Genomic DNA, 27543 nt, shown 5'->3' with positions numbered 1-27543 from the left:
CTCTAAAATGCTCTGTGGGCAGCACCATCAGTTCAGTTCAGTTCAGTCGCTCGGTCGTGTCCGACTCTTTGCGACCCAATGGACTGCAACACACCAGGCCTCCCTGTCCATCACCAACTCCCTAAGTCCACCCGAACCCATGTCCATTGAGTCGGTGATGCCATCCAGCCATCTCATCCTCCGTCGTCCCCTTCTCCTCCTGCCCTCAATCTTTCCCAGCATCAGGGTCTTTTCAAATGAGTCAATTCTTTGCATCAGGTGGTCAAAGTATTGGAGTTTCAGCTTCAGCATCAGTCCTTCCAATGAATATTCAGGACTGATTTCCTTTAGGATGGACTGGTTGGATCTCCTTGCACTATAGTATCTCAAATTTCCTGGCAGCTCTGGTCCATGTCTTCTACCCCAAATCAATATCCAACTTCAAAAATCTGTCCTTATGCAGCTGACCCTGAAACAATGTGAGAATTAGAAACAGCAAACCTTAGTCAGTGGAAAATCCAGTATGACTTTAGAGCCAGCCCTGTGGTCCATTATACTTGGTCTCAGTTGGTTCCCCATCTGAGAATTCAACCAACTTTGGATGTGGTCGTCCTACGGTACCTATGTATGAAAACTATCTGAGTGTAAATGGATCTGCCCCATTTCAACCCATGCCGTCGAGGAGTCAATTGTATTAACCTTTGAAATTGGCCTGTGGGGACTTCCCTGGTGGTCCAGTGGTTAAGACTGCATGCTTCCAATGTAGGGGGTGTGGGTTTGATCCCTGGTCAGGGAACGAAGATCCCACATGCTATGTGGTGTGGCTTTAAAAAAAGTTGAAAAAAACTATAAAATAAATCATTATTTGAAAAAAAAGATTGCCTGCAATTTCTGCTAACTCCACACTCCTCCCCCACCCCCAGGTGAAGTGCAGAAACTGTGGTGCTTTTGGGCACCTGGCCACCAGCAAGTGGTGCCCCATGAAGTCCTGGGCTGGGGCTGTTGCCCCACAGCCTTTGGGCTCCAAGAAGAAGGAGAATCTGGAACCGAGGAGACCCCAGGAAGTCCAGGCTCCAACCTTCTTTAATGAGGCTGTCAGAGAGCAGGAACCAGAACCGAGGTGAGGAATCCTGGAATTCAGCATGATTTGTGGGGGGGACCCTCAGAGCTCATTCTAGTCCTGAGAATCACAATGGGGGAAGGGCCAGCAGCTCTCTTGAAAGGATGGAGAGAACCACCTGAGAGTGTTCAAGGATGAAACCCCAGGAGGGGAAGAGGCGCTTCCCGGGAGTGGAAGCTGCTTCTGAAGCGGTGGAAGGACTTGCCTTTGCAAAGGTCTCAGAACCTTGGCTGCCTTCCTCGCCCCCAAACAGGGGCTAGGATCGGGCTCCAGGGCTGCTCTTGGCTCCTGGTCAGTGGTGAGGACAGAAAGGTGGGGGCATCCGGACATTTAACATGAACTGTTTTGCAGGCAAGAGGTGCAGCAGAGAAATGCTGTTCCCCAGACCCACCCCGTGAGTAACCAAGGGAAGAGGCAGAGACCCTGGCAGGAGCCTGAGGATTTGCGCGCCTTCGTGAGGGTGAGTCTTGCCCAAGCCCCCTGCTCTGTTTCTCCCTTCCATCCCCTTGCGCTTCTGTGTGATACAGTCCTCTTGCTTAGAAAATCCCATGGACAGAGGAGCCTGGTGGGCTACAGTCCACAGGGTCACAAAGAGTTGGACACGACTGAGCGACTTCACTTCACTTCATGCCTCTCATGTGTGCAAGGTCATGTTAAACCCTGGCTGGCCGCTAGGTGTCCTGTTTTTTGATTTCATTTTCTATATTTTTCAGGTTCCTTTTTTTTTTTTTTTTTTAATACTATGGGTCGGGGAATCCAAAATTCTTGTCCCACTTTATTTTAATTTTTTCTCTCTTTTGTACAAGTAGGCCAGCAAAAGCTAGTGGAGGCATTTCAGCATTGTTATTGTTCAATGGCTCAGTCGTGTCTGATTCTTTGCCACCCCATGGACTGTAGCAGGCCAGGCTTCCCTGACCTTCACCATCTCCTGGAGTTTGCTCAAATTCAGGTCCATTGAGTTGGTAATTCTATCCAACCATCTCAACTTCTGTCGCTCCTTCTCCTCCTGCCCTCAATCTTTCCCAGCATCAGGGTCTTTTCCAATGAGTTGGCTCTTCGCATCAGGTGGCCAAAGTATTGGAGCTTCAGCTTTAGCATCAGTCCTTCTAATGAATATTCAGAGATGATTTTAGCATGCAAAGTGTTTTATCAGATACCTTCTTTGACTTCAAGTCCAGATGAGGCCTCTTTTAACTTGCATTTACTCTCAGTTTTCCTCAAAAAGATAGTTGCTATTGACATTCTCCACACTGCATAGGAAAATATTTCTACCATTGAACTTAACAACAGACATTATGAGGGAAGTTTTCATGGCCATAACTGATGGACAAAAACCTCAGATTGGTATTGTAATTTTTCCCCTTGACCACCTCTGAGGTGGATTTCTCTGCAAATGTGTAATGACCATTTATTTGCACGTCTTTTCTGTGAAATTTAATTTTGTATGTGTTGTCTGTGTCTAATTGGGTTGTTCCTCTCCTTCATGTTGTAGAAAAAAACTCCTAACGTATATTTATTTTCTGTCTATTGTATTTCATTTTATTTTATTATATGTATATTACATATCTATAATTATATTGTATTAGTCTGCCAGCTAATACAACATTTGTCCTGAATTGCTTATGATCTTCCTGTTTTCTATTACAATATGGTTGAAACGATCAGTGCCGTATTGCATTCAGTTAGGTGATTCTGACTCCCGAGGTATCTAATGAGGTTCCCTCTCCCATAGCAACCCACCCGGCCGATGCCTGTCCAAACGTCCAAGAGGAGACCTGTCCTAGGCCCTGTCCTCATGGGTCAGCCACTGGCCCAGATCCCCAACATGAGATGACTCTGCCCTTGAACTGAGTGCTTGTGGACCCAAGACACCAAGGTGGATGCTACTGCCTCACCCACCCAGCTGTACAGACCTTCTGCCTGGAGGCCCCTCTCATGGCCAAGTCAAGAGCCAGCAGGCCTGATGGTGTCCCGTGGGATATTCCACTCCACCTGGCCTGCCCTGGGTTGTGTCTGTGACCTCTGGTCACAAGGCTAATGTCCTGATGTGGGTTCAAAGCCCAGCCCCCGACGTGCTGCCCAACCGTGTGCCCAGAACTCTCAGTATAGCATCCTGGCATGACTTGAGAGGGCTTCCTAGATCCCCGTGCAGACTTGCCAGAATATCTCACCAAAAGGCAAGACTTGGCCTATCTTACAGCTTCCAGCCCCATTCTCAGCCACCCGCTGTGGGCCTGCCAGGCTCTCCCACGTCCTCTCAGTACACCTGGACTTGGATCCTAACAAGCACCCATGTGACCAGGAAGACACCAGCCCTGATGCCCAGCTTTTTTCCTGGCTGCACTCTGCGGCATGTGAGATCTTAGTTCCCTGACTGGGAATGAACCTTCGTCCCCCCGCATTGGGAAAGTGGAGTCTTAACCACCGGACGCCCCCAGGAAAGCCCCTTCATGCCTGCAGGCCCCACCCAACTCAGCTTGGCCTAGCCCTGTCAAGATCTGCAGTGTTCCCCGTGGTGGGAAGGAGACAGGGGGACGAATTGAGTAGTAGCACTGAAACATGTATATTATCATGTATAAAATAGATAGCTAGTGGGAAGTTGCTCTGGAACACAGGGAGCTCAATTCAGTGCTCTGTCGCACCCTAGAGGGGTGGGATGGGGTGGGGAGGTGGGAGGGAGTTTCTAGAGGGAGGGTACATATGTAGACTTATGGCTGACTGTTGTGTGGCAGAAATCAACGCAACCTTGTAAAGGAATTATCCTCCAGTTAAAACTAAGTAAAAAAAAAAAAAACCCAAACAGATCTGGAGTGTCTCCAATCCCCACCATGAGTGCTTCTCCAGCCAGACAGAACTGTCTTTAAAAGATGGGATGAGGGCTGGCCAAGCTCCCAATCTCAGGTGCTTCCTCCTCTCAAGAAGTCTACACTCGTTGGTCAGAATCCTCACATCAGAGAGGAATCTGAGGGACAGGGGTGTCCTCATCTCTTTCTCCCCTGAGTGACCGTGTGACCCTCCCCCTCGCCCCCATGGAGGGAGGCTCCACTTCAAGTCTCGCGAGATTGGGATGAGACGGAGTGGCGGAGAGTTGGAAAGATGGAGGCGTCCCTGAGTCCGCGGAATCAGCACTGCTCCAGTTGCCACTTGCCTGTGCAGATTCTGGAACTCCAGACATGACTGGGGACCGAGGGACAAACACTGGCTTGACATTTTGTAAATTTATGTTGTATTTAAAATGGAGCTTGTGAAATTATCATCGGTAGTCCTTTGTAAGTTAGCTATGTAAGAAATGGAATACAAAGAACCTGTGTTATAATGTCAATAGAAAGCTATGAAATTCATCCGTGTGGATGAGTAAATGACTAAAATATGGGTAAATGGGCAAAAGACCTCTTTATGATTTTGGAAAATGTCTGAAGAATTTCAGTGGAAGTTCTCTTCACTTGGTTAAGGGCAATTATTTTCTTAACTTTGTACAGTTTGTTATCAAAAACCATTGTAATGTTATTTTTGATTGATTTCTTTAAGTATTAATAAAATGCTCTGAAATAGAATGTATATTGTTGGTGTTTTGATTTTTGTCACCTCAAGTTAATTTTCTATATTTTTCTTCATCAAATTCTCTTGAGTAAAGAGGATCTTGGTACCTGCAGTGAAGTCCAGGGACTGTAGCTTGTAAGAAATACAAATCCTTAGCCACAAGCCATCACTCTCAAACTAATATCTTGAGTCTTACTAACAATTCTAGGTGTTTCATACATAGCTTGATAAGCACAAAAATAAACTGGACCTGACTTTGCACATCAGAATCATATGGTGAGCTTTAAAAATTGTAATGACTGGTTCCTGCTCCCAGGGATATTTCTTTACTGGGTTTGGCATCGTGTGAGACAATTGGGGTTTCCAGGTGGTGCAGTGGTAAGGAATCTGCCTGCCAATGCAGGAGACACCTGAGATGTGAGTTCAACCCCTGGGTTGGAAAGATGCCCTGGAGTAGGAAATGTCAAGCCACTCCAGTATTCTTGCCTGGAAAATCCCATGGACAGAAGAGCCTGGCAGGCTACAGTCCATGGGGTCTCAAAGAGTAGGACACAACTGAGCACACATACACATACACACATGAAAATATTGAAAATATGAATATTGGTCTCTTCCCCCTCGCTTCCTGGCACAGAGCTTGTAGTTTAGTTCGGTCACTCAGTTGTGTCTGACTCCTTTCGACCCCGTGGATTGCAGCACGCCAGGCCTCCTTGTCCATTACCAACACCTGGAGTTTACTCATACTCATGTCCATCGAGCCCGCAATGCCATCCAACCATCTCATCCTCAGAGCTTGTAAGACCATGTAAATTCCTAGTATACTAGTGAATATGAAATGGAACAGGACCCTCTGGTTATTCTCCTTGTGTCCTCCGATTGCCTTTTTTGTCTGTGGAAAAAATGTTGGCCAAAGAATAATTTTAATCAGAGAAGTGAGAAAATGCAGAAACAAAGGAAAACAGTCCAATGAGACTAAATAATAACAGTTTGGTCATTAAGCAAAGTCAAGGACATTTAGTTCCTTCTCAAGGGCTATCAACAATATTCTGACCCATATCCTGTGAGCTGTCCTGTAGAGACTGAAACCCCCACCGGGTGGAAGAAGTTAAGTACATGATAACAAGACTGTAGCCATGACAACAGCTGCCTCAATTCTGAGAATAGACCTCAAAGAAATGGAAACAAACTGATCTTGTGACTGAAGATTAGCTGTACCTAAAACAATCAAGACAACACTGGTCAGACCACCAAAGACCAATTTCAAGATGACTGTCAGAGCTGACTGCTGTTTGTGCGTGTAGCCTCCTCCCTCCATCTATAAAAGCTCTTGCTTACTGGTTACGGGGGTGAGGAGTTAGCCTTTGGACAGGAGCCCATTCTTGGATGACCCCTGGTTGCCGACATTCAAAATAAAGCAAACGTTCCTTTCCACCAGCCTGGCCTGTTTATTGGCTTTTGAGCCGGTGAGCAGCCGGACCCCATTCTCACTTACACCTAGGAGCATATTTTGTCCTATTGAGGTGACTCGAGTTGGGCTCTTGGGTGGAGGCTGATCACTAGAAAGATCAACCCATGATTTTGTTGTTGTTGTTCAGTCGCTATGTCATGTCTGACTCTTTTCAACCCCATAGACTGCAGCACGTAGGCTTTCCTATCCTTCACTATCTCCTGTAGTTTGCTCAAATTCATGTCCACAGATTTGGTGATGCTATCTAATCATCTCATCCTCTGCCACCCCCTGCTCCTTTTGCCTTCAATCTTTCCCAGCATCAGAATCTTTCTCAATGGGTCGGCTCTTCGCATCAGGTGGACAAAGTGTTGGAGCTTCAGCTTCAGCATCAGTCCTTCCAACGAATATTCAGGGTTGATTTCCATGATTAGAAGCTTGAAATTTTCACCCTGCCCTTCGTCTTCCAGAGAGGATGGAAGGGGCTAGGGATGGAACTAATTATTGATCATGCCTACATGAGCAAGCCTTCATAAAATCTCAGTTCTGGGAGTGTTCGGTGAATTTCCAGGTTGGCAGACATGTTCACACTGGGAGGGTGAAGCAGCCCAAATCCACAAGTGTCAAAGCTCCGCAACTGGGACCCTCCAGAACTTGTCCTCTGTATCTATTTATCTGGCTATTCATCAATAACCTTTACCATATCCTTTCATAAACGTTAGCTTCAATAAATATTTCTCTGAGTTCTATGATCTGTTATAGCAAAAATAATTTTGGCTGTGCCACATGGCTTGTGGGATCTTAGTTCCCCAACCAAGGATCAAACTCATACCCCCTGCAGTGGAAGCATGGAGTCTTAACCACTAGACCACCAGGGAAGTCCTCATAAACACAGTTTTAAATTGGCACACCCAGGAACCTAACAAGTGTACTTTCATTAGACTTATCATCACACTGTATTTTACTTAATTAGTGCTTACTTATCCCAGTTGTCTTACTCCTTTTAGGCTGCTATATTATAGACTGGTGGCTTAAAGACTAAACAGTTACTTCTGACAGTTTTAAAAGATAATAAGTTCTACATCAAGGCACCAGCAGATCTGATGTTGAGTGAGCGCCCCTATCCTGCTTCATCAGTTCAGTTCAGCTGCTCAGTTGTTTCTGACTCTTTGCAACCCCACGGGCTGCAGCACTCCAGGCTTCCCTGTCCCTCACCAACTCCTGGAGATTTCCCAAACTCATATCCATTGCGTAGGTGATGCCATCCAATCATCTCATCCTCTGTTGTCCCCTTCTCCTCCTGCCTTCAATCTTTCCCAGCATCAGGGTCATTTCCAATGAGTCAGTTTATCACATCAAGTGGCCAAGGTATTGAAGTTTCAGCTTCAGTATCAGTCCTTCCAATGAATATTCAGGACTAATTTCCCTTAAGATGGACTGGTTGGATCTCCTTGCAGTCCAAGGGACTCTCAAGAGTCTTCTCCAACACCACAGTTCAAAAGCATCAATTCTTCGGTGCTCAGCTTTCTTTATAGTCCATCTCTCACATCCATACATGACTACTGGAAAAACAATAGCCTTGATGAGGCAGACCTTTGTTGGCAAAGTAATGTCTCTGCTTTTTAATATGCTGTCTAGGTTGGCCATAGCTTTTCTTCCAAGGAGCAAGTGTCTTTTAATTTAATGGCTGCAGTCACCATCTGCAGTGATTTTGGAGCCCAGAAAGATAAAGTCTCACATTGTTTGCAATGTTTCCCCATCTATTTGCCATGAAGTGATAGGACCAGATGCCATAATCATGGTTTTCTGAATGTTGAGCTTTAAGCCAACTTTTTCACTCTCCCCTTTTGCTTTCATCGAGAGGCTCTTTAGCTTTCTGCTAAAGAGGTTCTTTGCTTTCTGCCATGAGTGGTGTCATCTGCATATCTGAGGTTATTGATATTTCTCCTGGCAATCTTGATTCCAGCTTGTGCTTCATCTGGATGCTTAGGAAGCATAACTTCAAGGAAAGCTAGTGGAGGTGATGGAATTCCAGTTGAGCTATTTCAAATTCAGCTTGTGCTTCATCCAGCCTGGTATTTCACATGATGTACTGGTTCCAAATTGGGAAAGGAGTACGTCAAAGCTGTATATTGTCACCCTGCTTATTTAACTTATATGCAGAGTACATCATGCGAAACACTGTGCTGGATGAAGCACAAGCTGGAGTCAAGATTGCCAGGAGAAATGTCACTAATCTCAGATATGCAGATGACACCACCCTTATGGCAGAAAGCAAAGAACTAAAGAGTCTCTTGATGAAAGTCAAAGAAGAGAGTGAAAAAGTTGGCTTAAAGCCCAACATTCAGAAAACTAAGATCATGACATCCGGTCCCATCACTTCATGGCAAATAGATGGGGAAACAATGGAAACAATGTGAGACTTTATCTTTTTGGGCTCCAAAATCACCTGCAGGTGGTGACTGTAGCCATTAAATTAAAAGATGCTTGCTCCTTGGAAGAAAAGCTATGGCCAACCTAGATAGCATATTAAGAAACAGAACATTACTTTGCCAACAAAGGTCCGCCTCGTCAAGGCTATGGTTTTTCCATAGCAGTCATTATGGATGTGAGAGTTGGACTATAAAGAAAGCTGAGCACCGAAGAGTTGATGCTTTTGAACTGTGGTGTTGGAGAAGACTCTTGGACTGCAAGGAGGTCCAACCATTCTATCCCAAAGGAGATCAGTCCTGGGTGTTCATTGGAAGGACTGATGTTGAAGCTGAAACTCCAATACTTTGGCCACCTGATGCAAAGAGCTGACTCATTTGAAAAGACCCTGATGCTAGGAAAGATTGAGGGCAGGAGGAGAAGGGGACGACAGAGGATGAGATGGTTGGATGGCATCAATGACTCAATGGACATGGGTTTGGGTGGACTCTGGGAGTTGGTGATGGACAGGGAGGCCTGGCGTGGTTCAGTTCATGGGGTCGCAAAGAGTCGGACATGACTGAGCGACTGAACTGAACTGATCCTGTATTCTTGTGTGAAAAGTCCCATGGACAGAGGAGCCTGGAGGGCTACAGTCCATGGGGTTGCGAAGAGGGACACGACTGAGATACTAAGTCCACACAGCTGAGAGCAAAGCCTTTCCAGAACCCAAGGCCCCCAGGTGATTCCCACCAAGCAGTCATCTCCCACCTCCACTCCTCCAAGGGCACAGCACAGGCCACACCCATCCTAGAAAGAGCCCCTCCCCAGGGAATCAGGCTGACATTCTTTGTTTCTAGAAGTTCCCGCCCTAAATCCTCCCTTCCTGAGGTCTCAGGTGTGCTGAGCGTGAGAGCTCCTGAATGCGGGTCTTCCTCCTGCGTTATTTCAGAAACCCTCAGAGGCTGGGTCAGGTAGCCCGGTTGGAGGGTTCATTATTGTCTCCCGTGAATTGTTCTGAGGCCTGCTCTCTGTAACGCAAGAAGAAAGGAGAAGAACTCTTGGGGTGGTCTGCAACGAGCTTGCAGGAAAGGTGAGCACCAAACGCAGGATGTGATTAGCATATCAGGTTAGTCTTGATTACCCACTACAGGAACACAGAAAGTCAGAAAAGAGCTCAGAAAAGAGAGAGAGAAATGAGAAAACTTTTTCTTCTTGTTCACTGCAGCAGTTGCAGGTTAAAGAGTTGTGTTGTTGCATTTGAAGGTAGTTTCTCAACATGTAGTTATGAGTTTGCAACATAACATCCCCAGAGAAGACGCAGAGCAGGAGGAAGAAGAGGAGGAAATGGCAGCTTCTCAGGTAAATGTCTTGTCCCAGGTCTGGGGTTGTGTCTGCTTTTCCTTCTGAAATGCCTGGACTGAGAATCTGCAAACCTGATTCTGATTTTTCTGCCTGGGGTGTTTGTTGTCAACATCTTATTTTCTCTATTTTTTCTTTTAATAGTGAAGCCGGTCTCCTTAGACTATTTCTCCCTTGTGTCCCAGAGCCTTTTCTCCATTGTTTGTATCCCAGCTTTCTAGAGAGCATGATGCATTCCCAACATGAATTAGTGACTTTCAACTGGTGAATATATTCCCTTGGTGAGAGATCAATTCGGAGAGGCACTGGTATCAGAGATTCCCACTGGGATGTAGTTCAGTGTTGGGATCTTAGAGAAGTAGGGGAAATGCAGTGATGAGTTTACATCTGGATGCAATTCAGCTCTTTAGAACAGGAGTAAGAAAATGTCCTTATAAGTAGAATGAACTCAGCAGTCCAGAATTTTTCAGAAATGAAAAAAGTAGCAGACACTATCTATCCTCTATATCCATAAGAAACAATTACTGTTAAATGTACTATTAGGTTACAGATCATGGGAGGTATACATGAAGTGAAATTTGCTTAAAACTGACATCTTTTCACGATAGGTTCAGATCATGGATTCCATAATATTGCCAAAATATCCGGTGGTAATAGTGCATTTTTCCATGTACTTCTTACCCCATGACCTCAGATGTTCAATGGTTTATGTGTTTGTGTGAGATTCCCATGTTATGAAGTTCATTTTTTTTTTCATATCTGTCTTGAACAAGAGTCTTGGAAAGAAAAAGTGAGGGATGTGCTTAACTATCACAGTTAATGGGGAAACTCAGTATCTTTTTAGTTTCTCTCTGGTTTGGAAAATGAACACTGTTGGCTAAAACCAATGCACAACTTGATAGTTGTGAATTAAGCTTTATCTGGGGCAAAATGAGGACTGCAGCCCTGGAGACAGCACCTCAAATAGCTTTGAGAGACTGCTTTATAGTGGCAGTGGGGGAAAGTCAGTATATAAGATTTTGGTGAAGGGGCATTTTGCCAATCACTTTTGTTGCAGGTTAAAAGTATTTGTTAACAAATCACTTGTTACATACAAATAAATAATATGGATACTTATTTTTAAATTGCCAAACTTACTTTCAATATGCTAACATTAAAAGAAAAGAGAAGTAAAAACAACAGAGGGTATATCACCAAATTGGCTTCTGACTAACATCCAGACTCGAACAGCACTGGGAAGTCCCAGGACACAGCACATCTGGAGTCTCAATGGGGAAAAGGTCCCAAGCAGAGCTTCCGCTCATTGGGTGAGACTTCAAACTTTGCATTTCGGTTCTGGCTTATAATCCCAGGAGGGATACAAACTGATAACTTCACCAATCTCTGACCAAATTGCAAGCCTGGTTCTATGCTACATCTGTTTGCTTTGTCTTGTAAAACTTGGAATGTTGCTAAGCCTGGGGTTGGTTGGCCGGGCTCCCCCAGGGTCTCCACAATCTGGTGCTGCAAGTCTTGCGCTCACCGCAGGCAGGCACTCAGTCGCTTTGTCGGGGCAGTGTCCAGGCGGGTTAGAGGCAAGGGCAGAGGCCTGCTCTGCTTCGTCTCTGACGCCTAAAGCAGACTATTCATTTAATCTCCCTGACAAGGGGGAAACGCAGTCAAGCTCTTACTTTACAAACGGTTTTCTTCCAGTCGTGAGGAGTTGGTGTCACCATTTAGTGATTTTCTAGATACAAAGAGATGCAAGGGTTTGGATCATGAAATCAGTTCCTGAAAATCTCTCTCTCTCTAAAGACCTGTTCCACCAGATTCCCTGGAGCAGAGTGCCTCAATCCACCCTGAACTCCCTCAGGGGAGAGTTGACAGCTGCAGGACCACAGGGCTCATTCATGTTCAACTGTGTTAAATTTTAAAATATAGTTCTGTGCAAATGATACAGATTCTCAGGAAATTAAAAAATTCAGAACCAGAGCTCTACTTTATTTTATATCATTGTGTATGTCTGCCTCCTAGTCTATTTTTAAAAATTAAAATACCATCCTCAAAAACTTACGCACATTTTTAATCAGTTAAAAATTATACTGATTTTATTGATATGACAGTTTTTCTCTATTACTATTACTAAGTATATAGCCCCATTTTAGTGTGTGTCTATGTGCAAGGACATGTTGACATGATTTGATCCGTTTTTTTCTTTGAAGATTCCCTCAGAAGGGAATCGCGATCCACTCCAGTATTCTTGTCTGGAGAATTCCATGGACAGAGGAGCCTGGCAGGCTACAGTCCATGGGGTTACAAAGAGTAGGACAAGACTGAGTGACTAACACTTTCTTATTTACAAATATTATCAAGTATTATTTACAAATACAGAAATTTCTATAAATTTTCATTAGAGTTGTCTCTGTGTATTTTTCTGTTTTATTAAAGTCTAGAGTCCATAAATTGAAGTAAAATTTAAGCTCTGCCATTTACAGAAAGTTTGTTAAAATATTTGTCAAAAGGTGCGTCAGCAACATTATTGATTTTACATCATTTCTGTTGCACATTCAAGACTCTGGTAAAATTGTCAGAAAGATATATAATATATACTAAAATTAAAATGATTCTTACTGCCAAGGTTACTATCATATTAGGCTGTAAAATCATTAAAACACTTGAAGTTGAAAGTTAAGTATGAATTCTTCCCTTACTCTTCTACTTTGTTGCTGTTCAAAAATGGTCATTAATGGAACACAATTTTCAACATTGCTAGTTAAAATAAACTTGTTAAAAATGGGCCACATTTGTCCCATTCCAGTACTCTTGGATCAGAGCATGCTTTTTAAAAATATTTCCTGTTTCTTTGATAAACAATTTATCCCGTGTCACATGAATACAACACTCAAAAATAAATATGCCAATGTTGATCTGATTATTTTACAATTTGTCTTCCAGATCAGAATAGTTTCTGTAGTGATTTGTGGATCATATCTCATCCTCTTCTCTTAGGGTTAGAAATATGGTAAAAAATATTATATTAAATTATATTATTGTATAATACCAGCCACTCTCCTAGATCAAAACCAGGTCTCTGAACTTGCTGTTTTCATCTTGGGTCACATTAGGAAGTCTTTCCACAGCCATATGACACATGTACTTTGTATTTCAGGGACGGCTGACATTCCAGGATGTGGCCATAGATTTCACTTTAGAGGAGTGGGAATGCCTGGACCTTGGTCAGCGGGAATTGTACAGGGGCGTGATGTTAGAGAACTACGGGAACCTGGCCTCCTTGGGTGAGGATAACTTCCATAATCTCTTATCTACCCGCATGGTTTTGGTCCCTTCACTTGTAGAATGTCTCCTGGAATCTTCTGCTTCTTATAATGGAGTTTCAGATCCCTGCTTTTTAGGGGAAAATGGGAATTTGTGAGTTTAGAAAGGAGACTTCATGATGATTCATTATGATTGTAACCTTTTTCTTCCTTAATGTAATCTCCCGCCTTCTAGGTTAGTGGTAATTCTGTAGGTTCTGTAGTATAAAAGGGTGCCATTCTCCTTTTCAAATCAGATTTCTACTACTTACTTTTGCCTTAGTAGTACTTCACTAGAATCTCAAATCTGTTCTTTAATGTATTTGTTAGTGTTGTAAATGCCCTTTCAATAAAGTATTTGGGAAAATCATCTCTAGGGTGTATTAACAGTCAACCATGCATTCTCTTCTTGCATAACACATGTTGGATTGGAAACTGATGAAACTCTAGCAAAACAAATATTCTTTTCTCTGATGACCAGGTCTCGTAGTCTCTAAGCCGGACCTGGTCACCCTTCTGGAGAAAATGAAGGATGCTTGGGATGTAAGGAGAATGGAGACAACAGCGATACACCCAGGTATGTCTGAATGTTTGGAGCAGATGATTCAGGTGAGAGGTCCAAGCATCAGAGAGGAATCTATCCTTTGTACATGGTTTCAGAAGATCTGCTTCAGTGGAAATGATTTTGGAGAAGTCTGGTTATATTTCTGTTGCTGTCATCGATGGATATCTCCTGCCCTATTCTGTCTCTTTAATCATTCATGAATTCATCTCCAGTGATTACTTTGCTCATTCACAGAGAGAATTAAAATTCTCCTCTTGGCCTGTGACAACCTGCATGAGTTGGCTGCTCTTCCATCTCCTGGGGATCCTGGGAAAACTGTGCCCATTTCTGAGTAACTCTGTGATGCTCCTTTTAAAGTTTGTTTCTACCTCTAGACAGCAATGCTGTGCTACTCTACAGCAAAGAGAATCAATTATACCTATATATGTATATCCACTATATATCCACTCTTTTTTGATAATCCCTCCCATTTAGGTCTCCACAGATCACTGAGTAGAGTTCCCTGTGTTCTCATCATATCTTTAAAGTCTCACTTCTTATTTAATTTCTGAAGAACTACTACTTCATTAATTTATCTTGTTTGTTATCAGTTTCCCTGGACTTTAGCCCACATGTCCTCACTTTCTGATGAGTTCTCTGTCAATATCAGTTATGACTTTTAGATTCAAACATCTAATAGAACATTCTCAAATAAAAACCTGTGTGATAAGAAGTGGAGCCCAGTGAGAGCCCTTCCTAGATCCTGGCAAGGAGGGGCTGGCATAGAAGGAGAGAGGCTGCAATGGTGGGTCTTCCCTTTGGGCGTCACTCAGCAGCGGCGCCCTGCTTCTCTGGCGATTCAGGCTTCCTCCACAAGCGTTCATGCTTGCAGGGCTCCTCACTCCTGTCTCCACAGGAGATCTCACAGCCAAGAGCAGGCATCTCCCTGGGTCTGCTTTCCAAATCCCACATTTCAGCACCCAACACTTATTTGCAGTGGTGATCACCCCTTGGTGATCACTTTGGGGTGGGCAGGGCTGGGGTCAATACCCTGTGTACAGAGGTCACTCTGTCCTGCTGCCACACACTGGTTGCCGTGTTCTCTTCTCACAGAGAATGAGGCTCCCCTTCTGTCCCAAATGAGCTCCCATCCCACCCCAGCGACGGGCTTCCCCGGATGTTGACCACTCCTCTCTTTAGTTTCCTTACTAGCATCACAGATCCCATACCGCCTCTTCCGTTTCCTCCTTCTTTCTTTTGTCCTACCTGGCTAAGCAGGAACCTTTCTTGTCCTTTTAGGTGTCCAAGGTCCTCTGTTAGTGTTCAGCTGGGCCCTGTGAGAATCGTCCGATTTGCAAATGTATTCTCGATGCATTTGTAGAGAGAGATGAACTCCACGTCTGCCTAATCCTCTGCCATTCTGATCTTTCTGTCTCTGTTTTATTCTTAATCTAGCGAAGGGTTCATCAATGTCATGTAAATATTTAAGGATGTTTACTGAAAATACTATGTAAAATGACTTGTTATTTGGTATCTTTCATCTGTGTCTTCTTACACCCAGGGTTTGATGCCAAAGAATCCAGAGTTAGAAGATGTATTCCCAAAAGCAAACCTAGGAATATATGAAAGCTTTCACCTTGGAAACTTACATCTAATGAAAGACTGGGAATATACAAGGACATGTGAAACACAGAGAGGATGTTTGCAAGGACATAAGGAAATTGAGACAGTTTCACATAATACAGATATGACTGCCGAAAAAAAAGGCACTATGAGTTGACTTGGGAAAAACAATTTCAGGCATCGATATCTGCAGAGAAGTGTATGTTTTTAAGCAAAGACCCACATCACTTTTGAAATATACATATTCTCTGAAAGGAAATGTCTAAAATCTGGAAAGATATCCAGTCTATACTGCAAGTACTCATTCAAGCTATTCTGAACATAGGCTTCCATTAAACATAAATTCAAACATGTCTGAAAACCAGATATTTAAAAATCAGCGGGAAAACTCCTAATATAAGCAGTTTGAGAGATCGGTAAGCAAGGGGTCATTAGTCTTCCAACAACAGATATATTCTCTCTGTTTCAATATTTGTAATGTTGATAATAATACAAGACAGTTAATCCAACCACTATAGTTCAATACATATCGTGATATGGTTAATATGGAACAACTTTTCATGTGTACTAAAATAGGTCAGGCCTTAAGTAAGAGCTCCACCCCCAATAATTACAAGAGTATTTGTGATGGAGCAAGACGCTATACATGCAATGACACTGGGCATAAGGTTGAACAAGTCTCAAACCTGAACAAATATCAGGGACCTCAATGTTCACACAAGGTTTTTAAAAGTAATAAATGTAGGAATATCTTTTATTAACGAGCATGTCTTTATACAAGAGTATTCATATTGGAGAGCAGCCTTATAATTGTAGTGAATATGATAACATTTCTTTTTCTTCTTCTTTGTTTTTTTGAGATTTAAAAAATTTTAATCCAGTTCAAATCAGTGTGTGTGGTTCATTTCTGCTGCTTCACTGCCGAACCTGGGGGCTGAGTCTGCTTCATCTTTTCTGCTTTCTTGTTGTCCGTGATGAACAAGGCATAAAGGTATCTGCTGCATTGAACTGGAAACTTCCCGTTATCCTTATTTTTCTTGATCTTGACAGATTTGGCATCTTTTCGCCCAGCTGTGAGCCGATTGTCCTTGATTTCCTCAGTTTTGCAAGGCATGGCGGCCATGCGCGGAGATTGCGCGGGGAATAGCAGGAGAGAATCACTTGGAGCATCCCGAAAAGTTTCTGATCTGTCTTCAGATCTTACTCGACAGCAGAGGATTCAGAATCCACAGAAAGAAAACAAGTGTAATATATGTGGGAAAGTCTTCACTAACTCATCCAATCTATCTAGACATAGGAAAATCCATTCAGGAAGGAAACCTTTTGAATGTACAGAGTGTGGCAAAGCCTTTATGCGTGGCACTGATCTTACACAACATCAACGAATCCATACTGGCCAGAAACCTTATAAATGTAAGGTATGTGGCAAAGCCTTTAACTGTAGCTCAAGTCTTACTCGACATCAGCGAGTTCATACTGAAGAGAAGCCTTATAAATGTACAAAGTGTGGCAAAGCCTTTAAACAGAACTCAAGTCTTAATCATCATCAGCGACTTCATACTGGGAAGTCTGACCAATTTAACAACTGCAGTGAAGTCATTACTTGTTGCTCAAGTCTTACTGAACATCAGGGAATTCATACTAGAGAAAAGCCTTACAAATGTAAGGATTGTGGCAAAAGATTTATCAAAATTACAAGCCTTATTCCACATCGCCGAATCCATACTGGAGAGAAACCTTATAAATGTAAGGAATGTGGCAAAGCCTTTACCCAAAGTTCAAGCCTTACTCAACATCAGCGAATTCATACTGGAGAGAAACCTTATACATGTAAAGACTGTGGCAAAGCCTTTCGTCAGAGCTCAAGTTTTCATAAACATCAGAGAATTCATACTGAAAAGAAACCTTACAAATGAAAGGAATGTGGCAAAGGCTTTGATCAGAGCGATCATCTCACTAGACGTTTGAGAGCACACACTGAAGAGAAACCCTAGCAATGAAACAAGTGATGGGAGAGATTTGTCCTAAACATGCACCAGAAAACACGAGAGTTTATACAAGAAACACATGGGAATGAGGTAACAAATATGAAGAAAAGTATTTAATCAAAACTCAAATCTAAGTAAATATCAGAGACGGCTTCCTAGAAAGCATTTTGTCAATCCTGTTTTCTGAAGTTACTCTGCTGGAGAATTACTGCAGAGAGTAATCTGTAGTTAAAACACATAGAAAACTGATATGTTAGTATGGATCATGAGATGAATGGTTGGTGTTTAGGAAGTTACAGTTATTGGCATTGTATCCTTGTTTAGACTGACATGATTTGAGATTATTTGAAAACCAAAATGAATGTAATTCAACTCTCGAATACTCCATGCTAGGCTTCGTTTCTAGTGTGTATTCAGACTTTTTCTGATGGTTGCTACCTCAAAGATGAGAGAAGACCTTCTATATTGTGTTGGAACCATTTATATCTAATCTCCATTAGAAGATTAAAGACACAGTAATGTAAAATGTACAATGAACATCTAAATGGAGGGGTTTGTCACTGATGTCAAATATCCCTATAGGTCACGTCATGTAAGTGATGATGGACTCTTTCCATGTATTAAAGTAAGACAGAGGTTTCTTTGAATTTTCAATAGTTGTATCACTTGATTTGTAAGAACTCAGTGATGGTTAACTAAAATATTGACGTATCTATAATATCAACAGAAGTCATGGATATTAGTTAACAACATTGAAATAAAAACATCTTCTGTGATAACGTAGAACTAACTGTATGGGAAACTCTTCCTAAAAAACTCATAAAATTAGGTTTGTCAATTTACTAAGTGATTCCTAGCCTCTGTTTTGTAAACCATAGAAATCACAATTCTCAGATCATTGTATCAGAAAAATAAATATCTTTCTTTACACTTGTAATTTGTATTTTAATCAAGGATCACACAGTGGGTTGTAAAAGGTTTTATTTCAACTGTGTGAAATTAATGTACGCTAATTAATAAAAGTGAATAGTTTTTAGTGTTTCGGTTGATTGTAATGAATTTAGTGTTAACCCACCACCACCACCATTAACCTCTCCCACCTTATTTAAGGTTGTAGAGAAGAGAAGGCAATGGCGCCCCACTCCAGTACTCTTGCCTGGAGGATCCCATGGACGGAGGAGCCTGGTGGGCTGCGGTCCATGGGGTCGCTTAGAGTCGGACACGACTGAGCGATTTCACTTTCCCTTTTCACTTTCATGCATTGGAGAAGGAAATGGCAACCCACTCCAGTGTTCTTGCCTGGAGAATCCCAGGGACGGCGGAGGCTAGTGGGCTGCCGTCTATGGGGTCGCGCAGAGTCGGACACGACTGAAGCGACTTAGCAGCAGCAGCAGCAGAGAAGAGACCGTAACAAACTATTTGGTAGCACAGAGAGATGCCATCTGTAGAAATTAGTTCCTTATTGGCTTTAAACCTCTAATAACTTCAGATATTTCCCACTAATTCTATGTTGTATCTCCTCTCCCATTTTGTAACTCCTTGGACACTGTGATGGTTCTAATAAGAAAGATTATACAGAGTACTGTTGAGAGCTTCCCTGAACTGCTCCATGCTGTTGCTGCCTCGGCATCTGTCTGGGGAGCAGGCAGCCTACAGGTCCTTGAACTCACACCAGCCAGTCCTGTGAGCACCTCTACTAGATGACTCCCTTCCTTGAGATCAGCGGTCTCGCTGAACCCCAGGGTCTACTTCACAGGCCCCCCTTCAATGACACCCTCACAGCACTCACCAGAATCCTGCTCCTCTGGTTTCAATGGACCCAACCACCCTCAGCCTGGGGAATCTGCAGCACTGCACCCAGGGTCACTTAGGCCTGAACCCCAAGTACTGCCTCTCTCTGCTTGGTTCTAACCTTGACCTCCCCAAGAAATTCCCCCCAGGTCCTCCCCTCCTGAGAGGTCTCAGCTGTGCTAAGTGTGAGGGCTGAAGCTCAGGGCTCCTGAGTGTGGGTCTTAGGGGAGAAGCATCAGAACAAACAGGGAACTTACTGAAGACTCATTTCATGGCCCTACCTCAGACCTGCAGATTCATAACCTCTTCGAGTGGGTCTCTGACCTCGTGGGATTGTATATTCTGAAATGGTTCAGAAACAATCTTTGAACTGAAGTGAAAATCGCTCAGTTGTGTTCAACTCTTGCGACCCCAGGGACTATACAGTCCATGGAATTCTCCAGGCCAAAATACTGGAGTGGGCATCCATTCCCTTCTCCAGGGGATCTTCCCAAGCCAGGGATCCAACCCAGACCTCCCGCATTGCAGGCAGATTCTTTACCAGCTGAGCATCAAGGAAGCCAAACAAGCTTTAGCCAAGTGGTTTCCATCAGTTTCCCATCAGGATCATGTGACCAGTGTTAAGCGATGACCTCCCCACAGAGTTCTCTCTTGGTCCTGTGGAGCATCAGTGTGGTTTGTAGGAAGTGCTCCAGGGGATTGTAAGGGGAGGCCCAGGTTAAGACTGTGGCTCCTGGTCCATTTGTGGGAGCTGAGCCCTGGCTTCAGTCCGAGGAGAGGCAACAAGTTCTGCTCTGCACGGGCTGTAAAGGGGCAAGTCAGCGCAGCCCACACATCCCGTGTTAGCAGAATTTGGGGGATTTATATGAAGAAAGAAGTGTAGACAACAACAACAATTCCTAGATTGGTCTCCACGGAGGAGCTGATTGTCCTGAATCTCTCCTGAGATGAAGGACAGGAGAGGTTGGCCTTTCCACTCTTCAAGGTCCTTCTGCCTGTGGGGGTGTTGGGAGCAGGCGAAGGAGCTGGATTGCACCTTTCAAGGGGTAATCTCAGAACGCTGAGGTGATTCATCCACAGTCTTGATGCAAAAACGATGCAGAGCAGGAGGAAGAAGAGGAGGAAATGGCAGCTTCTCAGGTAAATGTGCTGATCCAGGTGAGAGGCCGTGTCTGCTTTTTCTTTCTTAAATGCCCTGGATTGAAAACACACACATTTTTATTTCTCTTTTTCTGATATTTTTGCCTGGTGAGGTGGTTTTCAACTATTAAATACTGTTTTTTCTTTTATTTTTATGTGTCACAATCAGACTTTTCTCTCTCCAAGAGCCTCTTCCCCTTGTCTGCCTCCAGGCTCCCTACAGGGCATGAAGCATTCCCAGTGTGAATTAACAACTTTCAGTTATTCAAAATATTCCCTTTTGGACAGATCAAGAAGAGTAGGCATCGATATGCAAAATTCCCCTTGGGATGGGGTGGAGTGTTGGGATTTTAAGTGAATAAGAGGAAAATGGAGTAATTTCCTTATATCTGGAAACAACTTCAGCTCTTAGAGCAGGATTAAGAAAATGCACATATAAACAGGATGACCTTAGACTAGGTCCAGCTAGTCAAAGCTATAGTTTTTCCAGTAGTCGTGTATGGATGTGAGAGCTGGACTGTAAAGAAAACTGAACGCCGAAGAACCGATGCTTTTGAACTGTGGTGTTGGAGAAGACTTTGGGAGTCCCTTGGACTGCAAGGAGATCCAACCAGTCCATTCTAAAGGAGATCAGTCCTGGGTGTTCATTGGAAGGACTGATGCTGAAGCTCCCATACTTTAGCCACCTGATGCGAAGAGCTGACTCATTGGAAAAGACCCTGATGCTGGGAAAGATTGAAAATAGGAGGAGAAGGGGACGACAGAGGATAAGATGGTTGGATGGCATCACTGACTCGATGGACATGAGTTTAAGCAAGTTCCAGGATTTGGTGATGGACAGGGAAGCCTGACGTGCTGCAGTCCATAGGGTTGCAAAGAGTTGGATACAACTGAGTGATTGAACTGAACAGTAAACCTTAGTGGTCTAGAATTCCTTAGAGACTTCTCAAAAAAATCAGAGTATTCTCTATGTTGGCAAGAAAGGTTTGCTGTTTAAATGCACTATTAGGGATACACAACAGGAGAGTTATGTATGGAGTAAGAATGCATAAAACTGAAATTTTTTTGAGATACATTGAGATTTCCTTATTTTTGCCGAAAGTATCCGAGCAGTGACCATGTGTCTTCTTGAGTGTTTCTCTCACCTGACACCAGTTTATCCCATTCCACCTGATGGTCACCGATTTGGGTGTTTTCTGCTAGATTACCACATTATCAAGTTCCATTTTTTTCTGTTTATCTTTAATAAAATCTTGGCAAGATGTAGTGAGGGAGGTGCAAAATCCAACCCAGTTAAGGTGGAAACACCATTTCCTCCTAGTGTCTCTTTGCTGCTAGTTGGCTTTGAAATTTGAACACTCAACTGTGTTCAGGAGAGATACTGAGTTTTGTAAGGAGAGGCTTTCATTAGTCAAGTCAGACACTTTTCCCTTGTGGGTTATTACAAATATTGAAAATAGTTCCCTGTGCTAGGCAGCAGATCCTTGTTGGTTATCTATTTTTATATATACTAGAGTGTATATGTTAAACCCGAAGTCCTAATTATGTTCATTTTTCTAAACAGCATATCCCCTTTGGAGTAAAGGAAGAATCCCAGGGCTAGGTGTGAATGAATGAAGCTGATGACACAGGTAAGAGGTCCAAAGATCACAGAGGAAGCCAGACTTATTCAGATGGTTTGGGGAGGCCTGCTTCACTAGAATGAGAAGCCTGGATTTATTTCTGTCAAAGAGGGACCTGCCCTGCCCTGTTCTTCTTCATGTGTTCTTCTTCAGCTCCAGTGGTTTTTCCCTCACTTTCACTGAGAACCAAAGCTTTCTCCTGGTCTGTGAGGACCTGCATAACATGGCTGCTTTGGGGGACCTAGGAAAAGCTGCTAACAGTTCTGACAAAGTCTGCCTTAAGGCCTTTCCAAATTCCTGACTCTGCCTCAAGTCAGAAAAGTGTGAGGAGAGTTGTGGAGATCCTGGGATTAGTTGACAAAATTCCAGAAACACTAGGAACAGATATATGTTTCCTGCTTTCTAATTTCCAATGGAAATTTCAAACATTGCTCTCCGAAGTTCAGACTCAGTCCCTGAAATCATAAAATGTAATCTCCAATTTCTACCTCCAAAATTTTTCTTCTATGAACAAATTTTAGACATTTTAAGTGCATTTACCCCAACTCATCAATGCTAAAACCCCTTAATATATATATTAACACATAGAATTTTTTTTTTTTTTGCTGTTCTTTTATTTTGTATTGGAGTATAGCTGATCAACAATGTTGTGATAGTTTCAGGTGGGCAGCAGAATGACTCAGCTGTCCGTACACATGTATCCATTCTCCCCCAGATTTCCCTCCCATCCAGGCTGCCACATGACATTGAACAAGTACAGTAGGACCTTGTTGGCTATCCACTGTAAATAGAGCAGTGTGTACATGTCAGTCTCTTATGGAGAATTGGTATTAGTTTTTCTTGAAATATTGCTGGAATTTTCCAGTGAATTCATCTACTCCGGGGATTTTTAAAATTACTTTTTTAGTCTTATTAATAGTTGTAGATATGTTGTAATTTTTTTAATTCACTCATGCAAACATCTAAGGGGTTCTGTGTTTCTACAAATTGAATTTTTCTTTGAGGTATTCAACTTTTTGGTGTAGTATAGTTTACAGAAGCCTGATAGTAATACTTCTTGTTCTATGTAACATGTATAATGCCAGTAGTTTTACTTCTGATCTTCCTTGCATCTCACCTCTCATTAATCTAGCTATAAGGGTTTGTCAATATTGCATACAACTGTAAAGCATATTCACTCAAAGTACTAAGTTGGATCTCGGTTATTTGTTGTCTTTCAGCCATATCTTCTCAGGACATCCAGGGTTTGTTCCCAAAGAAGCCATGCATAGGAGATTCATGTGTAATGTGCTGGGAAATTCTGAGAGCTCTCAGCTTGGAAATTTGTACTTAATGAAAGACTGGCAAAGTTAAGGGGACCTGTGACATGCAAAAAGGATATTATTTTAGATGTAACCAAATTGGGACAATTATTCATGATGAAAACATGATTGCCAAAAGAAATCGAGGATGTGCATCAGAGTGGGAAAAATTCCATTTGAAGTCAGTAAGTTTGGCAGAAAAATATGTTTTTGTAAGCAAGGACACACATGATTTAAGAAAAAAAAACCCACATATTCTCTGATGTGGAATTTGAAAAACACGGAAAGTCATCAAGTTTATGCTACAAATAATCACTCAAGCCAGTATGAGTTAAACAGTCAGTCATACATGTCTGAAAGTCAGGGATTTGAAAATGAAGGAAGAAAATCTCACTATGATCAATTGAAAAGAACCTTTAGTGAGGGCTCATTACTTTTCCACCAGCAAACATTTTCTCCCTATTCCAATATCTGTTATGTCGATAATAATGAGACAGTCTTTATCCAGCCACTGTCATTCAATGGGTATCATAGTACAGATAATGCGGAACAACCTTCCATGTGTAATCCAACAAGTGAGGCCTTAAACGAGAGCTCCAGCTTCAGTTATTACAACAGTGTTTATGATGGAGCTAGAATCTACCCATGCCTTGAACCTGGGAATCACTTTGACCAAGACTCAGGTCTCATGAATCATCAGAGAACTCAATGTTCAGAGAACCATGATAAAAGGGATGAATGTAGAAATGTCTTTTATCAAAGCTCAAATCTTATTACAGAAAGGAATACTCATATTGAAGAAAATAACTACAAATTTGGTGAATGTGGTCAAGTTTCTAACCAGTCAGCACAACTTACTCAATACCCAAGTATTCATGTTAAGGAGGAACACTGCAAGTGGAATAAATGTGGGAAAGTCTTTCCTCAATCATCAAATCTAAACAGACACAGGAAAATCCACACCAGAGGGAAACCTAACCAATGCACAGAATGTGGCAAAACCTTCAGCAAGCCCTCAAACCTTACTCGACATCTCAGAAGTCATACTGCATAGAAGACTTACAAATGTACAGAATGTGGCAAAGCCTTTACTCGGAGTTCAAACCTTAATCGACATAAGCAAATCCATACTGGGGAAAAACCATGTAAATGTCAGAATTGTGGGAAAGCCTTTAACCAAAGTACGACACTTATTCAACATCAGCGAATCCATACTGAGGAGAAACCATACATGTGTAAAGAGTGTGGCAAAGCTTTTATCAGTTGCTCAAATCGTACTCAACATCAGAAAAGTCATACTGGGGAAAAGCCTCATACATGCAGAGAATGTGGGAAAGCCTTTAAGAGTTGTTCATATCTCACTGTGCATCAGCGAATTCATACTGAGGAGAAGCCTTATGAATGTACAGAATGTAACAAAGCCCTTAATCAGCACTCGAACCTTACCCGTCATCAGAGAATTCATACTGGGAAGAAACTATACAACTGTACAGAAAGTGGCAAACTCTTTACCAGGCGTTCACGTGTTACTCAACATCAGCGAATTCATACAGGAGAGAAGCCTTATAAATCTACAGAATGTGGCAAAGCCTTTAATCAGAGTTCAAACCTTAATCAACATAGGCAAATTCATACTGAGGAGACCATACGAATGTAAAGAATGAGGCAAAGCTTTTAATTGCCATTCAAATGTTACTTGACATAAAATAATTCATACTGCCAAGTAGTCTTACAAATATAAATAATGTGACAGAGCCTTGAAGTGAGCCATCACCTCACTCAGCATCAGAGAGCGTGTGCTGGAGAGAGACCCCACAATGTAATCAGTGATGAAAGAGATTTGTCCTAAGCATACACAACAGGAAACGCCAGAGGGTTCATACTAGGAAGAACGTTTAATGCTGTAAGAAATGTACGAAATGAATTTAAAAACTCAGGTCTAAATAAATATAAAGAATTCATCATAGATAGCATTCAGTCATTAACACTTTTCTGGAATTACTTTAAATCAGGATGTTATAGAAAATAATCCGAAGTTAAAACACTTAGAAAAATTATTTCTTACTGTGGATCATAGGATCAAGGCAAGAGATGTTTGACAGTACAATTATCATTGTATGCTTATTTATATTGACATTATGTGAAAGTGAATTTTAATATAATTGGAGTCGCAAAGTACTACATGCTATACCTCTGTTTCTAGTGTGTATGTGAACTATTTTTCTTTTTTTAAACTAATATTCACGATCTTTGCTGCCTCATAATTAAGCGAAGCCCTTCTATGTTAGGTGGAAATAATTTTTATCTACTTTTCTATGGAATATTAAGGACCTTGAAATGTGAAATGCACAATGAAAGTCTAAATGGAGGTGATGATTGTCATTGTTTAAAATATCCCTCTATGTCACCATTAGGTAAGTGTTCAGAGGATAATTCTTTGTATTAAAGTAAGACAGGGGGTCATTCTAAATTTTAAATAGTTGTGCCAATGGTTTTCTGCGGATATAAAGATGGCAGTTCACTAAAATCCCGATGTATTTTTATAACAGCAATAACTAGAAGTCATAAATTTTACTTGACATGGTAGCAATCAGGAAATCTTATACCTAAGAAATGTATGTGTAACGTTTCCCTGAAAGGTTATGTAATTAATGTACACCTTTGTTTACTAAATTATTGCTCTCTGTTTGTAAACCACAAATATCACATTTCTCTGATCATTATCAGAAGAACAAGAATGTTTCTGAATGCTTGTAATCTATATTTTGATCAAAGATTATAGAGTAAACTTTGGAAAGTTTTATTTAGCTATGTGTGAACTTACTATATGTTAATTAATAAAATGGAATGGCGTTTAATATATTAAACTGCATGTATAATTGATGAAGTGTTCTCATCAGTAACAGGCTTCTCAGGTGGTTCAATGGTAAAGAATCTGTCTGCCAATGCAGGGGTCACAGAAAGTGTGGGTTCCATCCCTGGGTCAAAAAGATCCCCTGGAGAAGGAAATGACAACTAGCTCCAGTATTTTTGCCTGGAGAATCCCATGGACAGAGGAGCTTGATGGGCTACAGTCCATGGTTGCAGAGTCAAACACGACTAAGCACACACACGTGTTCCACCACCAACATAAAGATTAATACCAACATTATCATCTCCCAGGTTTTTTAAGTTGTCAATAACTGATGGTGAATATCCAGCCCAGCATTTTGCATGACGTATTCTGCATATAAGCTAAATAAGCAGAGTGACAATATACAGCCTTGATGTCCTCCTTTCCCTAACTGGAACCAGTCTGTTGCTCCATGTCCAGTTCTAACTGCTGCTTCTTGACCTGTATACAGATTTCTCGGGAGATAGCTAAGGTGGTCTGGTATTCCCATTTCTTTGAGAATTTTCCACAGTTTGTTGTGATCCACACAGTCAAAGGCTTTGGCATAGTCAATAAAGCAGAAGTACATGTTTTTCTGGAACTCTCTTGCTTTTTCAATGATCCAACGGATGTTGGCAATTTGATCTCTGGTTCCTCTGCCTTTTCACAATCCAGCTTGAACATCTGGAATTTCACGGTTCTTGTGAACCTGAAGCCTTGACTTGGAGAATTTTAAGCATTACTTTGCTAGCGTGTAAAATGAGTGCAATTGTGTGGTAGTTTGAGCATTCTTTGGCATTGCTTTTCTTTCGGATTGGAATGAAAACTGACCTTTTCCAGTCCTGTGGCCACTGCTGAGTTTTCCAAATTTGCTGGCATATTGGGTACAGCACTTTAACTGCATCATCTTTTAGGATGTGAAATAGGTCAACCGGAATTCTATCACCTCCACTGGCTTTGTTCATAGTGATGCTTACTAAACATCTGGATGAAACACAAACTGGAATCAGGATTTCCAGAAGAAATATCAATAACCTCAGATATGCAGATGATGCCACCCTTATGGCAAAAACTGAAGAAGAATTAAAGAGCCTCTTGATGAAAGTGAAAGAGGAGAGTGGAAAGTTTGGTTTAAAACTCAACATTCAGAAAACTAAGATCCTGGCATCTGGTCCCATCACTTCATGGCAAATAGATGGGGAAACAATGAAAACAGTGACAGATTTTATTTTGTGGCACTCCCAAAATCACTGCAGATGGTGACTGCAGCCGCGAAATTAAAAGATGCTTGCTCCTTGAAAGAAAAGCTATGACCAAATTAAACAGCATATTAAAAAGCAGAGACGTTACTTTGCCAACAAAGGTTCGTCCAATCAAAGTTATGGTTTTTCCAGTAGTCATGTATGGATGTGACAGTTGGACCATAAAGAAAGCTGAGCTCCAGAGAATTGATGCTTTTGAACTGTGGTGTTGGAGAAGACTCTTGAGAGTCTGTTGGACTGCAAGGAGATC

General features: G+C 42.1%; 1 protein-coding gene and 1 pseudogene across 1 annotated transcript; one reads left to right on the top strand and one right to left on the bottom strand.

Moving 5' to 3' along the window:
• Nucleotides 1-16218: 16218 nt before the first annotated feature.
• LOC145515178 (large ribosomal subunit protein eL38 pseudogene) lies at nt 16219-16431 on the bottom strand (annotated as a pseudogene).
• Nucleotides 16430-25902, top strand: LOC145512899 (uncharacterized). Its single transcript, XM_081507614.1, has 3 exons — nt 16430-16884; nt 16963-17229; nt 24477-25902. The coding sequence occupies exons 1-3, from the start codon at nt 16430-16432 to the stop codon at nt 24814-24816; spliced, it is 1062 nt and encodes a 353-aa protein (XP_081363740.1). The 3' UTR covers nt 24817-25902.
• The last annotated feature ends 1641 nt before the right edge of the window (nt 25903-27543 follow it).

Source organism: Giraffa tippelskirchi, chromosome 7 (assembly GCF_054371585.1).
Source record: "Giraffa tippelskirchi isolate mGirTip1 chromosome 7, T2T-mGirTip1v1.2.pri, whole genome shotgun sequence".
NCBI lineage: Eukaryota > Metazoa > Chordata > Mammalia > Artiodactyla > Giraffidae > Giraffa > Giraffa tippelskirchi.
Note: the sequence above shows the minus strand (reverse complement) of the source record. Positions and strands in the feature narration are given on the sequence as shown.